General features: G+C 35.1%; 1 protein-coding gene across 4 annotated transcripts in view; it reads left to right on the forward strand.

The window, feature by feature from the left end:
- The window catches only part of LOC132733267 (cell division cycle-associated 7-like protein), a 202,736-nt gene that overhangs the window by 100,662 nt on the left and 80,481 nt on the right, over positions 1-21,593 (forward strand). For 3 of the 4 annotated variants that reach the window (XM_060719873.1, XM_060719874.1, XM_060719876.1), the window contains one exon: positions 7,382-7,525. The exons of the other annotated variant lie outside the window; for it this stretch is intronic. In XM_060719873.1, coding sequence (XP_060575856.1) covers positions 7,382-7,525 — 144 coding nt within the window. The remainder of the gene's footprint in view (positions 1-7,381; positions 7,526-21,593) is intronic. 4 annotated transcript variants of the gene reach the window in all.

Here is a 21,593-nt window from a genome sequence, read left to right on the forward strand (position 1 = left end):
TTGGACTTGACCAGTAGATGACCCCTTTTGATTTTGGGGTCAAAGGTCAAGGTCAAAGGCATATTGACCTTGTAGGTAAAAACAGTTTCCGATCAATAACTTGACAAGCTATGGGCTGTTGGCCCTCAAACTTTGTCGGTGCATTGGTCTTCGCCAGTAGATGACCCCTATTGATTTGGGGTCAAAGGTCAATCTTGCATTGACCTTGCATGTCAAAGCTGTTTTCTATCAATAACTGGACAACCCATGGACCCTTGACCTTGAAGCTTTACAGGTGCATTGCTTTTGGTCAGATGATGAACTCGAGGCCATCCTTAAAAATATATATGTTTGCTATTGCAGACCCAGGGTTACAAAGAGTGGGTCGGTAGGTAGGCTTTTTTTTTTTTCATTACATGATTTTTACAGAATGTAAGTATATATGCTTAGTTGTAGCAGATTGTGGAATTTTGGACTTCATTATCATCATCGGCGACGACGAAACTGACATGTATTAGACAGTCAAAAAAGACATGTTCACTAGTGATCATGATATGAAATAAAAAAAAAAAAATGCCTATTTGGACATAAATTCAAGCATGGTCAAATTACCAATGTGATACAACTTATCTTGCATAAGTATTCCCGTATGATCTGGAAAAAATTATAGTGGATCACCTGGACATTTGGCTCTCTCGGTTGACCATTACTCAATTTATTACACATATTTACTTAAAAAATAACACACACAAGATTTGTCTCCTATAATTTTTAAATGGCGGATATTTGCAGGCCTGTTTCAAATTTGTTAAAATATTTGTTATTTACTGAAAATCATTGCCGTTAAAATTCCATAGCGCTAAAAGACACAAAAACACTCGCACTAAAATGTACAGTAGCATCCATAAATAAAAGGAATATAATGTTTCCATTGTTAAATAATAAATACAAAATTTACACACGAGATGACCTCTGTTAAATGACTGGTAGGCTGTAGAGAAGAATCTGTCAATCTTTGATGTTTACACACCTGTAGTTGTTGCCAAATCATCAAAGAAGTGCCGACACTCAATTGACTTCCACCCATTTTTATATATCAAAAAAAAAACAACTGTCATTTCTATTTGTCAATTAACTCGTATTTAATTATTGCTCAAAAGTATAAAAAAAATGTTGGATATTTATCGTGCCAATTATTCACATATTATTAATCGTAAGTGCATTTTGATTGTGAAATTTTATTTACATTTTTAGCTCGACTATTCGGTAAGAATAAGTAGAGCTATTGCAGTCACCCGAGCGTCGGTGTCAGTGTCGGCGTCTGCGTCGGCGTAACCACTTATGTTAAAGTTTTTGTAATAGTTCAAATATTTTCAAAGTCCATTGACATATGGCTTTGAAACTTTTCACACTTGTTCACCATCATGACCCCAACCTGTAGACAGGAGGAGGTAACTGTATCAAGCATTTTTTTTACTATCAAGCACTAAGAATAGTCAAGCGTTGCTGTCCTACCGACAGCTCTTGTTTACACAAATAGAACTTCAAAAATACAGTTGCAATATGATCTTGAAGATATTGTGCAACAATTAAGTCTGCTATCAAAACAATAATGCACATGAAAGGACTATGTACAGCTTCCAAATATTTATTTTTTCGGTCAATTTTATGACAGAATCCCCTCTGCTACCAGAAATGATTTATTGCACTGAGGGGCTTATTAAGTATTTAATCTGTTTCGGCAGACATAAACAAACAAACATGAACCCCAAAGCATATTGTAAACTAGTGACCATATAAATGCTTTACAGATATTCATTAATTGAACAAACATTATTTTTAATCCACTTTCCACAACTTAATTTGATACATTCAATAATTAGTTAATTGCCGAGCGCATGCAGTAACTGCTCGACGTAAAGAAAATCCCTTCCCTGGTTGGTCGCTATTTATGTAAATAACGTTACTTTAAATAGTAACACCCTAATTTTATGCACAGAATGCCCTCATGAATGATCACTCTTCTATACATATTAAATGTGTGATTTTCCTTCCGATTTTATTTTTGTTTTCGAGTGGATTTATTTTTTTTTTTGGTTGAGTGCTTTGGCTGATTTAGCAGAATAAAAAAAAAAAATCCAAATATTTTAAGCTAAAAAAACTTTTTGAGTCGGGGCATTTTCGGCTTGTTGGCCGGCAATAGCAAACAGATAATTTTTTAAGAGTGGCCTAATGGATTTTATAGCTCGACTATTCGATAAGAATAAGTAGAGCTATTGTAGTCACCCGAGCGTCGGCGTCCGCGTCATTGTCGGCGTCTGCGTCGGCGTAACCACTTATGTTAAAGTTTTTGTAATAGTTCAAATATTTTCAAAGTCCATTGACATATGGCTTTGAAACTTTGCACACTTGTTCACCATCATGACCCCAACCTGTAGACAGGAGGAGGTAACTCTATCAAGCATTTTCACAAAATCATGCCCCTTTTTCGACTTATAATTTACGTTAAAGTTTTTGTAATAGTTCAAATATTTTCAAAGTCCATTGACATATGGCTTGAAATTTTGCACACTTGTTCATCATCATGACCCCAACTTGTAGACAGGAGGAGGTAACTCTATCAAGCATTTTGACAAAATCATGCACCTTTTTCGACTTAGAATTTACGTTAAAGTTTTTGTAATAGTTCAAATATTTTCAAAGTCCATTGACATATGGCTTTGAAACTTTGCACACTTGTTCACCATCATGACCCCAACCTGTAAACGGGGAAAGGAGGTAACTGTACAGCTTTTTTTTACAAATCAAGCACTAAAAATATTAAAGGTTGCTTTTCCTCCCACGGGCTCTTTTTTGGGTTTTAAAGGATCAGAGGTCAAGATCACATTGACCTTATAGGTATAAACTTTTTCTGATCAATATCCCAACAGCTCATTGGCCCTTTACCTTCAAACTTCACAGGTGCATTGGTCTTGGCCAGTAGGTAAACCCTATTGATTTAAGGGTCAAAGGTCAATGTCATTAATTGACCTTGTATGTACCAATAACTCAACAACTCAAGTTGCCTTGGTTGATATTTTTTTTTATTAAACTTAAAATGCTTTTGGTATTTACATTTTCAAGGTCTTTATGTAATATAATAAAACTTGGCTGTCATTGATGAGGCCTACATGATTCATAAAATTTAGGCATATATTATTTGGTTAGATTTGTAATAACTTTGTCATAAAATTGCTGCACACAGCCTTTGCTGTCACAATTACATAATGACTAATCATGACCAGTAGATAATAACCCTTATTGATTTTTTGGTCACTAGGTCAAAAGTAATACATAATAACCTGATCACATGACTAATTGGCTGCCGATAGGGGGTATACATGTTTTACAAACATATCATGTTTTCAGCAATGTTTTAATGGATTTTTGATAACTTGTAAATAATATAATGTAGACTTAAACATTATAACAAGCATGCATAATTATGATACTCACTATCGGAGCCACGTTGATCGCTAGCAATACACATACATAGTAGCAACAAACAAAATAGTTATTGATTTTATATGTAATTTCAGAAAAAAATAAATACAATACCTAAATTTTTTCCACAAAGATGGTATATTTTGCAATAAAAATTTACTTTACATACATTAAATACTAGATTTCAATAAAAAAACATTTAAACATTATTTTAACACAGGTTCGACTGGAAGTCATATTTGACCCAATTTTTCCTTCAAGTGAAAGGAATACAGAAATATCACAGTTTCAGATTTTCTGCTGCAGGAAAGTTTGTTTATGAAAGAACAGAGGAGATTCGTGTTTCGCTGATTAGACGTAATTATGAGGTTCGCACAACAACCTTTCCCGAGGTTATACAGCCGGCAGACCTTAGTTGTACTTGGCGCGTATTTATACCGTAACGTTAGAAAATATGTACGACCTGCATACCAAGATACAACGTGCCCCACATACACCGAAGAGTAATTCACAAGTTGCATGCGTATAGACTGTCTGGAGTGGTGCATTCTATTTATGTGCCCCCACATTTAGATTTACACTTGTCCGTCTGTCCCTCTGTCCATCAGTCCGTCCGTTCTCATTTTGTGTTGCACATAGCTCAAAAAGCATTTGACCTAGAGTCATGAAACCTTACAGAAATGTTGCTCAACATATGAAGCTGTGCACCTGGGTATTCATGTGGATTTATTTAGTGTTTTTAAAGTTATTGCCCTTGACTTAGTAAAATTTGCAATTTTCAACTTGTGTCGTATGTAACTCTAAAAGGACTTGACCAAGAGTTATCAAACTTTACTGGAATGTTGATCAGCATGTGTAGTAGTTGTGCAACAGGGTAATTTCCTCTGGATTTATATAGTATTTTTTAGAGTTATTGCCTTTGACTTAGTAAAATTTTGCAATTCGCATGTAACTCAAAAAGGACATTGTCATGAAACTTTAGAGGAATGTTGCTCAGCTTATGGAGTTATGCATGTGTAGTTGTGCACCTGGGTATTTTCTTCTGGATTTATTTAGTATTTTTAGAGTTATTGCCCTTTACCTACTTGTGTCGCATGTAACTCAAAAAGGATTTGACATAGAGTCATGAAACCTTACGGGAATGTTGCTCAGCTTATGTAGTTATGCACCTTGGGTTTTGCTTGCGGATTTATCCAGTATTTGTAAAGTTATTGCCCTTGACTTAGTAAAAACTGTTTCATTATGTTGTGTTATTTGTTCCTTTAAATCAACAAACTTTACAGGAATAATGATCAACATCACTAAATTACAGGAATAATGATCAACATCACTGTGAAGCTATGCACCTGGGACTTTGCATGTGGATTTTTTTTCAGTTTTGTTAGAATTATTGCCCTTGACTTACTGTAGTATAAACTTGCTCATGCATAGCTCAAAAAGTATTTGACTTGTAAGTTTACAAGAATTCAGCATTTGTACTCATTGACCATGAAGTTTACTTGTGGATTTATTTAGTATTTGTAAAGTTCTTGCCCTTTACTTAGTAATTTTAGTTTTCAACTTGTGGCACATGTAGTTCAAAAAAAAAATTTGACCTAGAGTCATAAGATTGACAGAACAGTGGCGTGTGAGGGCACCTGTGTCCTATGGACGCATTTCTAGTTTCAGTTTTGTTAGAGTTATTGCCCTTGTCTTAGTATAAAATTGGAATTTTCAACTTGTTCATGCATAGCTCAAAAAGTATTTGGCCTGTTGGCCTGAAAGTTTACAAGAATGTTGGTCAGCATGTGTACTTAAGCACCTTGAGGTTCACTTGTGGATTTATTCAGTTTTTGTTATGTTCTTGCCCTTTTGACTTAGTAAAAGATTTTTAGTTTTCAACTTGTGTGACATGTAGCCCCAAAAAAAATTTGACCTAGAGTCATAAGATTGACAAAACATGGATTGTGGGGGCACCCGTGTCCTATGGACACATTTTTAGTTGTTATTGTTTTCAAGTTTGATTGTTAACATTTTTTTTTACAATTAGTGTTTTGCTATTAAGTTTCTTAGGTATGAAAGCAGGTTCAAGTTTTATAATGATAATATGTAACAGTTGTACATGTATTATTCAAGAATACGATAATTGTACTTTTATGAAAACAGTGTTTGAAATTTTTTTGAAATTTAAAAATATCTTAAACAACCCTTTAAAAATTTTTTAAATTTTCATTGTAGTTAGTCAAAAATTAAAACTTTTGAAAAAACTTGACCTTTATTTATACAGTTATCTGCTAGGGAAAACATTTGGGCTTTGTTAAAGTAATCTTTTTTATGTTTTAATTAAAATTTTCCCCTTTTTTTAACCCCTATATCTCAAAAAAGGGATTTGCAAAAATCCATGTAAAAAAAAGTGCACCTGCAGAATAATGGGATGTCCTAAAAAAAAAATCGATAAAAAAAAGCCCCAGGGGCCCTTTTTTCTTTGGCGGCCCGGGCATTTTTGGGATATAATATATCCCAAAAAGGGCCCCTACCAAGGTTTTTCAAAAATTTTTCCCCTCCCTGTTTAAAAAATTTGGGCCCTGCCCCGGGAAAATGTAAGAATATTCCTTATATGTATATATAGTAAACGCTTGAAAAATCTTTATTTTCTGAATTGACAAGGCTAGAGGTTAGATATTTTGCATGAAAACATTGCGTAGTGGACCTCTACTAAGATTGTTCAAATTATAGCCCTGGGATGAAAATTGGACCTGCCCCAGGTGTCATTGATTTTTCATTATGTACATTATTAGTAAAAAAACAGAAAAACTGAACAGGAGAAAGCTACAGTTTAGATATTTGACATGAAACATTGTCTGGTGGACCTGTATCAAGATTGGTTTGAATTTAACTCTTGGGCCTTGATGTGACTTACTTTCTTTCCTTTGATGTACAGCTATGAAATTTTTAACCATGTGCACAGTTTATGATGTAAATTGAACTTTGATATTAGCTGACCTAGATTTTGACAAAGTGACTGTCTTGTCCTTTGATGTACAGTCATGAAATTTAGGCCATGTCAAATATGACCTTCAAATATGACCTTGACCACCAAATTCACTAGACTCAACTGCATTCTGGCAAAGTTCAAATTGTATAGAAACAAAAAAATCTTCTGTTCCTACACTACTATCTAGTGTTGTATTGATGTGGTGGCATAGCACTTTTTTCACTTGTTTTCCAAGTAATTGCTCTGACATGGCTCATCTGTGGGATGAAAAGCTAGGTCACAGGAGCTGAAAATAGAAAAATCTTGTTAAAAGGGGTCTGTGGTGAAAATCTTTGTCAGGCAGCCTTAATATGGAAAAACCTTTTTAGTGCCCTTCTCGGGACTTTATAAGGTTGACTTTCATCAGTCCGTCTGTCGGCCCACAAAACTGGATCCTGATAATAACTCAAAAAGTTCTGAAATTTTTTTCATGAACTTGAAATAATGAGTTAATCACAGCAGTTAACCTTCCTATGTTGAAAAATTTTGTTTCTCTGGCAAAAAATAGACTTAAAAATATTGATAATACAACACAAAAACTTGATCCTGTGATAATGCAAAAAAGTACAGACAATATTTTTAAGCCGATGCAGCATCTGCGTATGCGGCGGTATATAGTGATTCACCTGTGTGTGTGTGTGCGTGTGCGTGTGTGATATAGATTCTTCTTGTGAAAAAGCACAAATCCAATTTCAGCCAAACTTGGCACTGGATTGTTCCTGTCCAATGGTGGCACATGTTTAGCTGTGGCTGTGCCTATTTTTGTGCAGAGGTGGAATAGATTCATTATTCTTTGATTCACTTTCACATATTCACATTATTAATGATTTTTGTAGTAGCTTGATAAATGATTGTCTGGATTTTCAGTCCCTTCATTTCAATCCTCTTTTATTTATTCTTGTTTAGAAGAAGCCAAAGTTAAAACGGTTGTCTATTCCAATTGTAAAAAGAAGTAATCCAAGTCGCAGAGCACGTTTCTCTCCACCACAAACCAGATCACGGCGTGGATCTATGTCTTCAGAAGCCTCATCAACAGTCAGCTCACCTGATGTATGTTTTTCTTGTTATTTATTATTTTATTTTTATACCCTCGGAGAAACTTTGGGATGTTTTAAGATGCTGAAAAATGACATTTTTTTGCTTAAAGACCCTCTTATAAGAATTGAAATAGAACTGCCTTGAAATAGAACTATCTTCACCTCAGTTTTTATGCAATATTGTTATAAATCATTAAATGAATTGAGTGATTGGGGAGATGAATAACCATTTACAAAAAAATCTCAGGTTGAGTTAAAATATAGAGTTGAATTAATTGAAATGTGTTTGTGAACATTTGAGACCTATAAATTGTTAAATGAAATAGGTTTTGGAAAATTGAGACTTAATTGATAGTCTGTTTTTAGCTCACCTGACACAAAGTGACAGGGTGAGCTTTTGTGATCGCTTTTCGTCCGGCATCCATCCGTCCGAGCAAACATTTGATTATTATTAGCTTCATTCCGTAGTTAAATAAAGAACAAAAACTCATAAAATTCAAATTAAGAGCTATTTTTTTGTTTGAGCTTATTTGCCTCATAAACATCAAAAGTTGGTACGTCCGTCCGTCCGTAAACTTTTACTTTAAATGACATCTCCTCATAAGCCACTAAGCCAATTTCATCCAAACTTCACAGGAATGTTCCTTTGGTGGTCACCTTTAAAAATTGTTCAAAGAATTTAATTCCATGCAGAACTCTGGTTGCAATGACAACCGAAAGAAAAAACTTTAAATATCTTCTTTTAAAAAACCCAAAGAGCTAGAGCTAAGATATTTGGCATGAAACATCTTCTAGTGAGTATCTACAAAGTTTGTTCAAATAAAAGCCCTGGGGTCAAAATTGGCCCCGCCCCAGGGGGTCATTGATTTTCCCTATATGCATATAGTAAAAACTTAAAAAATGTTCTTTTAAAGAATCAAAATAGCTAGAGCTAAGATATTTAGCATGAAACATCATCTAATGAGTGTCTACCAAGTTTGTTCAAATAAAAGCCCTTGGGTCAAAATTGGCCCCGCCCCAGGGGGTCATTGATTTTCCCTATATGCATATAGTAAAAACTTAAAAAATCTTCTTTTAAAAAACTCAAAATAGCTAGAGCTAAGATATTTAGCATGAAACTTGTTCTAATGGGTGTCTACCAAGTTTGTTCAAATAAAAGCCCTTAGGTGAAAATTGGCCCAGCCCCGGGGGTCATTGATTTTCCTTATATGTGTATAGCAAAAACTTAAAAAATCTTCTTTTAAAGAACCCAAAGAGCTAGAGCTAAGATATTTAGCATGAAACATCTTCTAATGGGTGTTTACCAAGTTTGTTCAAATAAAAGCCCTGGGGTCAAAATTGGCCCCGCCCCAGGGGGTCATTGATTTTCCCTATATGCATATAGTAAAAACTTAAAAAATGTTCTTTTAAAGAATCAAAATAGCTAGAGCTAAGATATTTAGCATGAAACTTGTTCTAATGAGTGTCTACCAAGTTTGTGCAAATAAAAGCCCTTGGGTGAAATTTGGCCCTGCCCCGGGGGTCATTGATTTTCCTTATATGTGTAAAGCAAAAACTTAAAAAGTCTTCTTTGAAAAAACCTAAATAGCTAGAGTTTAGATATTAAGCATGAAACATCTTCTAGTGAGTGTCTACAAAGTTTGTTCAAATAAAAGCCCTTGGGTCAAAATTGGTCCTGCCCCGGGGGTCATTGATTTTCCTTATATGTGTATAGCAAAAACTTAAAAATCTTCTTTGAAAAAACCCAAATAGCTAGAGTAAAGATATTAAACATGAAACATGTTCTGGTAAGTGTCTACAAAGTTTGTTCAAATAAATGCCCTGGGGTCAAAACTGGCCCCGCACCAGGGGTGTCATTGTTTTTAACTATATGTGTATACTAAAAACTTTAAAAATTTTCTTTGGAAAAACCCAATGAGCTACATCTTAGATGTTTAGCATGAAACATCTTCTTATGGGTGTCTACCATGTTTGTTATCCCCCGCCAAAAAATTTCGGCGGAGGATATAGAAATAGTCTCCGTCCGTCCGACCTTCCATCCGTCAGTCCATCCGTCCTTCCGTCCGACATTTTTGTCCGGAGCATATCTCTAAAAGTATTTGAGTTATCAACTTGAAACTTCATAGGTGGATAGACCTCATTGAGGAGGAGTGCAGTGCACAAGAATGATAACTCTACCTTTCATAATTTTTGAGTTATTGCCCTTTGTTATTTTTCATACCTAATTTTTCACCTGAGTGGAGCATAAGTCAAAAAGTGTTTGAGATATCAACATGAAATGTCATAGGTGGATAGATCTTATTGAGGAGGAATGTTGTGCGCAAGAATGATAACTCTTCCCTTTACAATTTTTGAGTTATTGCCCTTTGTTTTTTTTTCATGCTATTTTGTCCAGAGCTTATCTGAAAAAGTATTTGAGGTATCAACTTGAAACTTCATAGGTGGATGGATCTCATTGAGGAGGAGTGCAGTGCACAAGAATGATAACTCTACCCTGCATAATTTTTGAGTTATTGCCCTTTGTTATTTTTCATTCTATTTTGTCCAGACTTTATCTCAAAAAGTATTTGAGGTATCAACTTGAAACTTCATAGGTGGATGGATCTCATTGAGGAGGAGTGCAGTGCACAAGAATGATAACTATACCTTTCATAATTTTTGAGTTATTGCCCTTTGTTATTTTTCATACCTAATTTTTCACCTGAGTTGAGCATAACTCAAAAAGTGTTTGAGATATCAACATGAAATGTCATAGGTGGATAGATCTTATTGAGGAGGAATGTTGTGCGCAAGAATGATAACTCTTCCCTATACAATTTTTGAGTTATTGCCCTTTGTTAACCAGGTTTTCAATTTTGAAAATCCTGGTTATTAGATTGGGGTATGGCGGGCGGATGGGCGGATGGGCAGCTGGGCGGATGGGCGGGCGGGCGTCAAACGAAATTGTGTCCGCTCTGTAACTCTTCAACCCTTTGAAGAATTTTGATGAAACTTCAGACAAATGTTTACCACATCAAGATGACGTGCAGAACGCATGTTCCGCATGGCTGGCTCCAAGGTCAAGGTCACAGTGACATTAACATTGAAAATCCTGTCCGCTCTGTAACTCTTCAACCCTTTGAAGAATTTTGATGAAACTTCAGACAAATGTTTACCACATCAAGATGACGTGCAGAACGCATGTTCCGCATGGCTGGCTCCAAGGTCAAGGTCACAGTGACATTAACATTGAAAATCCTGTTTACATGATTTTAACTTGATTTGGCAGTCAAAGGTCATATCATCTTTGGAGGTAATTTAAAAAAGATATGATATATTATTTCATGTCTACTTTGTAACTTGTTTTTCATTATACAGAATTATCAATATAATTATAGTGAACAAATTCTTCTGTGCTGAACTCGTCCTACATTTCTCAACGGATTTTGTTCAAACTTTCACAGAAGCTTTGTCATCAAGCACCCTGGCACATATTGTCGGGGTTTTGTGATTGGATAGTTTTTGACCTAATTATGGCCCTTTGTTTTTTTCCTTATACATAATATTATAGTGAACACTTCTTCAGTGGCAATTCCTCCTACATTATTCATGTTTTACATTGCACATAGCTACATTGTTTGTTGCTTGTATTTGTATTTCAAATACAACATATTTATCTACAATGGTGATAATTGAAAACCTGGTTTCATGGCATTGCCATGTTTCTTGTTTTTTTTCATGCTATTTTGTCCAGAGCTTATATGAAAAAGTATTTGAGGTATCAACTTGAAACTTCAAAGATGGATGGATCTCATTGAGGAGGAGTGCAGTGCTTAAGAATGATAACTCTACCCTGCATTGTTTTTTAGTTATTGCCCTTTGTTATTTTTCAAAATTAATTTTTGTCCAGAGCATAACTCAAAAAGCCTTTGAGATATCAAAATGAAACTTCATAGGTGCATAGATCTCACTCAGGAGGTGTGCACTGCACAAGAATGATAACTCTACCTTTTATAATTGTTGTGTTATTGCCCTTTGTTCTTTTTCATACTTAATTTTTCAATTCAATTTTTTTCTCAAAAAGTATTTGAGGTATCAACTTGAAACTTCATAGGTGGATAGATTTTACTGAGGAGGGATGCAGCACACAAGAATGATAACCTACCCTGCATTTTTTTTCAGTAATTGCCCTTTGTTATTTTCAGCCATCAGTATTCACATAGGTTTCAAATCTGTAATCACTATAGCCATCAGTTTTCATTACCAAAAGACCTCTTAAAATGGAATTATTCCGCTCTACTACATATACATTCTTCCAATGAGCAAACACATTCGGCGGGGGATGGCCATGTTGACATGGCTCTTGTTCAAATAAAAGCCCTTGGGTTAAAATTGGGGGGGGTGGCAGATCATTGTTTTTCATTATATGTGTGTAGTAAAAACTTAACATCATGAAACATCTTCTTATAGGTGTCTTCCAAGTTTGTTCAAATAAAAGCCCTGGGGTTTAAACTGGCCCTGCTCCGGGGGCCTATATACAGGTGAGCGACCTCAGGGCCATCATGGCTCTCTTGTTTTGGAAGTGGAACAAAACGCCACACCTTAAATTTTAGTGCCCCCACTATAGGCATTAGATTTACCCTTGTCAGTCTCTCCTTCCATCCGTTCTCATTTTTGCGCACAGAGCTCAAAAAGTATTTGACCTAGAGCCTTGAAATTTTACAGAAATGTTGCTCAGCATGTGAAGTTAAGCACCTGGGGTTTCCCTTGTATATTTAATCTGTTTTGTTAGAGTTTTTGCCCTTGGAATTTTGAAAAAAACAACAAACGTTCCAGGTCTTGAAAAAGTCTTGATTTTTAAAGTCATCTGGAAAAAATTGGGAAAAACCCGGGGAAAAGTAGGAAGCAATTTGGGTGCAAAACTAGTAGTACTTACCACAGCGTGCAAATAAACAGAACTTTGAGCAAGCAACTATGAATAGCGATGATGTCAGCATTTCTCACTGCAGATGATCACGTGACCAAAATCGTACAATGGGGTCATAAAATGGCGGCCTAAACGCTCGGTAAAAGCAGTGAAATTGAGGTAAGCATACAGTTAACATTAAATTTATATGTAAAACTAGGCCGCACAGAACCCCTGTATAAAAACCACGTACTGTACTGTTATTGGTTACATTGTACATCTCTCTGTTTAGGCCTGAAAGTCGAAAAAGTTGTTTTGGGTGATGAGTATAATGGCCGAACAGGTACTAAAATACGTTGTTTTCAGTAAAAGAAACGCATTTTGAGCAAAATTAGCAATGACATCTTGTGCACAATTGCAAGTTTGCACATCATGAACAATTTCCATCCTTTGTAAAGTTGCATAACGAAAAAAAAAAAAAAAAAAAAAATGAGTACAATGGCCTAACGATTTTATTGCCTGTCCTATTGTTTCATTTTTTGTGCCCCCACTATAGGGGGCCATTTAGATTATCCCTTGTCCGTCCTTTCGTCCGTCCGTCCGTTCCCTTTTTGTGTCGCACGTAGCTCAAAAAAGTAATTGACCTAGAGTCATGAAACCTTGCAGGAATGTTGATCAGCATGTGAAGTTGTGCACCTGGGTTTTTTCATGTGGACATTTTTTGTATTTTTAGAGTTATTGCCCTTGACTTAGTAAAATTTTGCAATTTTCAACTTGTGTCGCACGTAACTCAAAAAAAAATATGTGACCTAGAGTCATGAAACCTTACTAGAATGTTGATCAGCATGTGTGGTTGTGCCCCTGGGTAATATGTGTGGATATATTTAGTATTTTTAGAGTTATTGCCCTTGACTTAGTAAAACTTTGCAATTTTCAACTTGTGTCGCACGTAACTAAAAAAGTATTTGACCTAGAGTCATGAAACCTTACAAGAATGTTGCTCAGCATGTGTAGTTGGCACCTGGGTATTTTCGTGTGGATATTTTTAGTATTTTTAGAGTTATTGCCCTTGACTTGGTAAAAATGTGCAATTTTCAACTTGTGTTGCACGTAACTCAAAAATTTTATGACCTGTAGGCCAGAAAGTTTACAAGAATGTTGGTCAGCATGTGTACTTTTGTACCTTGGGGCTTTCTTGTGGATTTATTCAGTATTTGTAGTATTTGCCCTTTAGTTAATAAAAGATTTTTAGTTTTCAACTTGGGCACATGTAGCAAAAAAAAAAATTTGACCTACAGACATAAGGTTGACAAATCTGTGGAGTGTGGGGGCACCCGTGTCCTATGGACACATTCCTAGTTTTCATTGAGTTATGCTTGTTTCTCGCTTCCTGTCTTTGAAATCATACAAATATGATACTTGGAAGTGAAAAGTAGAAAGAAGTATTAAATTAAATGAATTCAGTATGCTTGACATACATTCTCATCTAAATAGTATTCTGCTTTGATAATACACGTGTACATCATCTTAAAAGAATTAACAATACAAAAATAAAATACAAACATGTACATTACATAGAACTTATTATACCCCCAAAAACGAAGTTTGGGGGGGTATATAGGAGTCGGTCGGTCGGGCGGTCGGTTGGTCGGTCGTTCCAGACGTCCGTTGCATTTTCCTTGTCCGGAGCATAACTTGAAGACTAATTGGAATTCAATATAACTACATATAATGGTCAACCACATTGAGAGGAAGTGCAGTGCACAAGAACCATAACTCTATCTTGACTAATTATAGAGTTATTGCCCTTTGTTGCTTTTCTTTGTACGGGGCATAACTTGAAAACTACTGGTTGGAATTCAAAACAACTTCATACAATTGTCAAACACAATAAGGGGAAGTGCAGTGCACAAGAACCATAACTCTATCTAAAGTAATTACAGAGTTATTGCCCTTTGTTGCTTTTCCATTGCTTTTTTTTTGTCCGGACCATAACTTGAAGACTAATAGTTTGAATTCAATATAACTACATTCAATGGTCAAGCACATTGAGAGGAAGTGCTGTGCACAAGAACCATAACTCTATCTTGACTAATTATAGAGTTATTGCCCTTTGTTACTTTTCCTTGTCTGGGGCAAAACTTGAAAACTACTGGTTGGAATTCAAAACAACTTCATACAATTGTCAAACACAATAACGGGAAGTGCAGTGCACAAGAACCATAACTCTATCTAAAGTAATTACAGAGTTATTGCCCTTTGTTGCTTTTCCATTGCTTTTTTTTGTCCGGACCATAACTTGAAGACTAATAGTTTGAATTCAATATAACTACATTCAATGGTCAAGCACATTGAGAGGAAGTGCTGTGCACAAGAACCATAACTCTATCTTGACTAATTATAGAGTTATTGCCCTTTGTTACTTTTCCTTGTCTGGGGCAAAACTTGAAAACTACTGGTTGGAATTCAAAACAACTTCATACAATTGTCAAACACAATAACGGGAAGTGCAGTGCACAAGAACCATAACTCTATCTTAAGTAATTACAGAGTTATTGCCCTTTGTTGCTTTTCCATTGCTTTTTCCTTGTCCGGACTATAACTGGAAGACTAATAGTTTGAATTCAATATAACTACATACAATGGTCAAGCACATTGAGAGGAAGTGCAGTGCGTAAGAAGCATAACTCTATCTTGACTAATAACAGAGTTATTGCCCTTTGTTACTTTTCCTTGTCCGGGGCATAACTTGAAAACTACTGGTTGGAATTCAAAACAACTTCATACAATTTTCAAACACAATAAGGGGAAGTGCAGTGCACAAGAACCATAACTCTATCTAAAGTAATTACAGAGTTATTGCCCTTTGTTGCTTTTCCATTGCCATTTTTGTCTGGACCATAACTTGAAGACTAATGGTTGGAATTCAATATAACTTCATACAATGGTCAAGCACATTGAGAGAAAGTGCAGTGCACAAGAACCATAACTCCATCTTGACTAATTACAGAGTTATTGCCCTTTGTTACTTTTCCTTGTCCAGAGCATAACTTGAAAACTACTGTTTGGAATTCAATACAACTTCATACAGTTGTCAAGGACATTAAAAGGAACTGCAGTGCACAACAGCCATAACTCCATTTTGACAAAATACAGAGTTACTGCCCTTTGATACTTTTCCTTGTCTGGAGCATAACTTAAAACATACTGGTTGGAATTCAAAACAACTTCATACAATGGTCAAGCACAATAAGAGGAAGTGCAGTGCACAAGAACTATAACTCTATCTTCAGTATTTATAGAGTTATTGCCCTTTGTTCCTTTTCTTTGTCTTTCTGGACTTATTACAGAGTAATTCAATAAAACTTCATCAATGGCCAACCACATTGAAAGGAAATGCAACATATAAGAACCACAACTATCTTTAATTGCCCACAACCATTACTCTATATTTCAATTCTTTTACAAGGTATTCTGTTACTAGTAACATCCTTATTTCCGAAGCAGTCTTGTGGGGGTATTAATCACATTTAGTGATAGTTCTAGTTTGACTAGCAAAATATATGTTTCAATTACATACATAAAATGTCATACCATTTTGACACTTAATTTGGAAATAAAAGCAGTTTCTTATGTATTTGTGTGTTTTTCTTTGTTGTTTTTTTGTGTCGCCTTGAAAAAGGCGACATATAGGGGTTACTTTTGTCGGCGGCGTCGTTGTCGGCGTCCCCTTAAGCTTGTCCGGAGCATTAGTCGGTCATTATAAGTCGGATTGACTTCAAACTTGGTATGCATGCTTCTTACAATGACCCGAAGTGCAGTGCACAAGAACCGGTACTCTGCACTTCTTATTTCTTGAGTTATTGCCCTTTGTTAATTTTCCATACTTTATTTTTGTCTGGGCCATTTCTCCTAAAGTATAAAATCTATGGACTTGAAACTTCATAGGATGATAGATCTCATTAAGAAGAAGTGCAGTGAATAAGAAATGGTACTCTGCATTTCTTATTTTTTGGGTTATTGCCCTTTGTTAATTTTCATACTTTATTTTTGTCCGGGCCATTTCTCCTAAAGTATAAAAGCTATGGACATGAAACTTCATAGGATGATAGATCTCATTAAGAAGAAGTGCAGTGCACAAGAACTGGTACTCTGCATTTCTTATTTTTTGAGTTATTGCCCTTTGTTAATTTTCATACTTTATTTTTGTCCAGGCCATTTCTCCTAAAGTATAAAAGCTATGGACATGAAACTTCATAGGATGATAGATCTCATTAAGAAGAAGTGCAGTGCCCAAGAACTGGTACTCTGCATTTCTTATTTTTTGAGTTATTGCCCTTTGTTAATTTTCATACTTTATTTTTGTCCAGGCCATTTCTCCTAAAGTATAAAAGCTATGGACATGAAACTTCATAGGATGATAGATCTCATTAAGAAGAAGTGCAGTGCACAAGAACTGGTACTCTGCATTTCTTATTTTTTGAGTTATTGCCCTTTGTTAATTTTCATACTTTATTTTAGTCCGGGCCATTTCTCCTAAAGTATAAAAGCTATGGACATTAAACTCCATAGGATGATAGATCTCATTAAGAAGAAGTGCAGTGCACAAGAACTGGTACTCTGCATTTCTTATTTTTTGATTTAATGCCCTTTGTTGATTTTCAAATTTCATTTTTGTCCTGGCCATTTCTTCTAAACTATATTGTTCACAAGGCGACACATCGGACTCGCGGAGTTCTAGTTTTGTATTTCAGACGCAGAAAAAGGTGTTCCTTTAAATGTAAAGCATGTTAACGCATATCTATGGAATATATACATGTATTGTATATTTTAGATTTTAATATTGTGCTTATATTATCGTTAAATACTTCATCACACCATATTAAGTTATTCAATATCTTTACAGGAATGAGAAATTCTGATGTGTTTATTCGCCGGCATTATGGCAAATTGTATAGAAGACAATCAGCTTCATGTCGTCACAAGCAGGTACATAACCTTACCCCATACATGCTGTGGGACATGGTTCCTAAGTTTCGGCAAATTGCAAAGACATTGCAGGCGTAGACATTAACTTTTGAATCAGGTTGTCCTGTCGGGCAAGTAGTTCTCAAAACTACTTGCCCTGACCTAAGACTTACTTGTCCTGACCTAAAAATGGTAAAAATGTATAAATCAGAAAAGACAAACAAGCTCATACATTAATACTTCTTGTATTAGGTGATTTTTGTGCCCCCACGTTAGTGGCGGGCATTTAGATTTACCCTTGTCCGTCCGTCCGTCTGTCTGTCCGTCCGTCCGGCCGTCCTTCCGTCCGTCCGTCCGTTCACTTTTGTGTCGCACGTAACTCATAAAGTATTTGACCTAGAGTCATGAAACTTTACAGGAATGTTGTTCAGCATGTGTTGTTGTGCACCTGGGTATTTTCGTCTGGATATTTTTAGTATTTTCAGAGTTATTGCCCTTGACTTAGTAAAATTTTGCAATTTTCAACTTGTGTCGCACGTAACTCAAAAAGTATTTGACCTAGAGTCATGAAACTTTACAGGAATGTTGATCAGCATGTGTAGTTGTGCACCTGGGTATTTTCGTGTGGACATTTTTAGTATTTTCAGAGTTATTGCCCTTGACTTAGTAAAATTTTGCACTTTTCAACTTGTGTCGCACGTAACTCAAAAAGTATTTGACCTAGAGTCATGAAACTTTACAGGAATGTTGATCAGCATGTGTAGTTGCGCATCTGGGTATTTTCGTCTGGATATTTTTAGTATTTTCAAAGTTATTGCCCTTGACTTAGTAAATTTTTGCAATTTTCAACATGTGTCGCACGTAACTCAAAAAGTATTTGACCTAGAGTCATGTAACTTTACAGGAATGTTGTTCAGCATGTGCAGTTGTGCACCAGGGTATTTTCGTCTGGATATCTTTAGTATTTTCAGAGTTATTGCCCTTGACTTAGTAAAATTTTGCAATTTTCAATTTGTGTTGCAAGTTACTCAAAAAGGATTTGACATAGTCATTAAACCTTATGGGCAGGTTGCTCAGCATATTTAGATTTGCACCTGTGGTTTCGCTTGTGGATTTATCAAGTATTTGTAGAGTTATTTCCCTTGACTTAGTAAAAAGATTGACAGAACAGTGGCGCGGTGGGGGCACCCGTGTCCTATGGACACATTTCTAGTTTATGTATAAATTGGACAGCTAGAAAAGTTTTTGGTCGAAAATGAGAGCAGATGATATACATGTAGTTTCTCCTTTTATATATAATTAAAGTTATGTGCTTGTTTAAAAGTTGTTTTATCTTTTTTTGTTTACACTCAACTTTTATATCTTTTGATTAAATGCAACACATAGAAAAAAGATTTTAGACTATACTGCCACAGGGGCTTTGCCCCTTGACCCCAATGGGGACCTGCGGCCCCGAAATCCTCGGCTTTTTCAGGATTTTAAATTTAGACTTGTTGACACCCCTGAAGATGGAAAGAACACAAAGAAATTTACATGTAAATAAAGAAAAGCAATTACGTAAGAAAAAGAAATTTTAGGAATGTAAGGGATCTACTACGAGCAATATATTGCCCTATTATTTGCTATAAGCAGCGAAATACAATGTACCCTTTGTGTTGAGAAATGAATGCATTATATAATTATGTTCCTAAATAGGTACAATTAAAGTACAAAATTTTTTATAAAGACAAATATTATGAAACCCGGTTAAAATAGCTCCAATACTGTTAAATGCAACATGGAAGCTATATTTACATCAAGAAACTGATGGTATTTCTAAATTCTAATATGTTTCAGTTGTTTCAGAACAACCATGGCGGAGCAAAACTGCATCAGTGCGAAGAATGTGGCAGTTTGTCATACATGTGACAAATGAAATGGGCCAAATCTGGATTTTCAGCTGGATTTTGAGGCTCAAAACTGGATTTTTTTATCGACTCGAATTTCAACGTGTAATTGGCACATTTGGTTCAAAGAATCTATATTACCCTCAAAATCATTAAATGATTATACTTTTTATGATTTTTTTGTTGATCAATATTAATTTATTTCACCAAAAAATAAATAAATCAATAGATAAATAAATAAGTGTAGTCATACAGGCTATTTCTAAAACAGTCACATTTGATTATTTTCAGTTTGAAGAATATTTATTATATCTGTCTTTTCAGTCATTCAATAATTGGCTACAAGCTATTTGAAAATGTGCAACAACTATTCATGAACATAAGACTCTGACAGTTAAATAACGTAACATAATAAGAAGACTCAAAATAAATGCAAGAATCATTCCGTTAATTAAATCCACATTTTTGCCTCAATGATTGTGTAATTCCTACAAAACAAAAAAAAATACCCACTCACTAAAAATAGGTTAATTAGACATCTCGAACAGGTTTTTGAATGATCCACTTGAAATGATTCTGCTCACCGTGCGGCACTAATCAAAGAAAATCAAAGGTTGAGCCGAATTCATACATGTAAATTTCCAGGGTAGTTTTGATGACATAGCGTGTAATACCTACTGCCAAATTACAAAAGAGGTCAATTGACTGACACACGACACGTGTTAAGTAAAACATGTGAGAATAACTTTGGGTGATGGAACTGTTTATTACGTCACCTTGCTGTCAGTTAGCGACTCAACATTTTATCCGCTATAATTTAGGATATGGACAGATAACAGTCAATGCCCGGAGGCACGGTTTACATTTTAGATACAGGTGCTGTGTTTGATTTTTTTAAATATCGGGAATTCAAGCTGTAATATCGGGAATCGGGATCAGTGTTGAAATATCGGGATTTTTTTAAATCCCGCCGGGATGTCACATGTATGGTTTGTTTGCGACAAAATCTGAACTTGAGCAACACAGGTTATTCCATGCTAACCCACTCTAATTTGCAGCATCTGCCCAAAGCTTTTCAAACTAGGGCAATGCTGACTGATCACCTTTCTTTCCATTCCGGAAAAAAGAAAAACAAATGTACATGTGGAAGAGCCTACATATATAGTCAGGGTTTGAGAAATCCCGGATCAAAGTGTATAATATCAAAACAAAATCAGTGTAACTTTGTTTGTTCTAGTCATTGTCACAAAAGTACCTCTTATTAGGTCATCAGACTTTGTTTTGTCAGGTACAGAAACGTCAATAGAGTTTATGAATATCTTGTGTTGCTTAAGTTCAGATTTTGTCCCGAAATGACTGCCTTAAACAGTTTTGATCCGCAATGGTTGTTTGCTCTGAAACAACTGAAACACATTAGAATTTTAGAAATACTATAAGATTATTGATGTAAATATGGCTTCCATGTTATGTTTAACAATGTTGAAGCTGTTATAACCGGGTTTCATAATATTTGTCCTCATAAGAAATTTTGTACTTCAACTGAACCCTTTTAGGAACATATGTAATGCGTTCATTTCTCAATACACAGGGTACATTGTATGACGCTGCAAATAATAGAACAATATATTGCTCCAGGATTACCTTATTTCGTTTTCTTAATACTTATTCTTTATGTAACCATTTCTTTATGTTCTTTCCATCTTTGCCACACAAGCTGTTTGTAGAAATATCAGACAGCTATGTACTTCATGTATGATATGTAATCTACAGACCCATGTTTTTGCAATTTGCCGAAACTTAGAAACAATGTCCCACAGCATTTATGTGGTGCCTTCCCCTTGTGTATACCTGCTCCTGACGACATGAAGCTGATTGTTTTCTATACGATTTGCCATAATGCCGGCAAATAAACACATAAGAAATTTCCAATTCCTGTAAAGATATTGAATTACTTAATATGATTTGATGAGGTATTTAACGATAATATAAGCACAATTTTAAAATCTAAAATATATATTACATGTATATATTCCATAGATATACGTAACCATGCTTTTCATTTAAAGGAACCACCTTTTCTGTGTCTGAAATACAAAAAAAAAAAACAACAAACACTACAAGAAAAAAAAAAACTGACTTTATTTCCAAAATAATTGACAATTTTATGCATGTAATTGAAACATATTTTGCTGGTGAAATAAATTCTATATAATGTACATGTTTGTATTTTATTGTTGTATTGTAAATACTTTTAAGCTGATATACACGTGTGTTATCAAAGCAGAATACTATTTAGATGAGAATTTATAGCAAGCAAACTGAATTCATTTAATTTAATACTT

Source organism: Ruditapes philippinarum, unplaced genomic scaffold (assembly GCF_026571515.1).
Source record: "Ruditapes philippinarum isolate M1 unplaced genomic scaffold, ASM2657151v2 ctg1321_1_1_1_1, whole genome shotgun sequence".
Classification (NCBI taxonomy): Eukaryota; Metazoa; Mollusca; class Bivalvia; order Venerida; family Veneridae; genus Ruditapes; species Ruditapes philippinarum.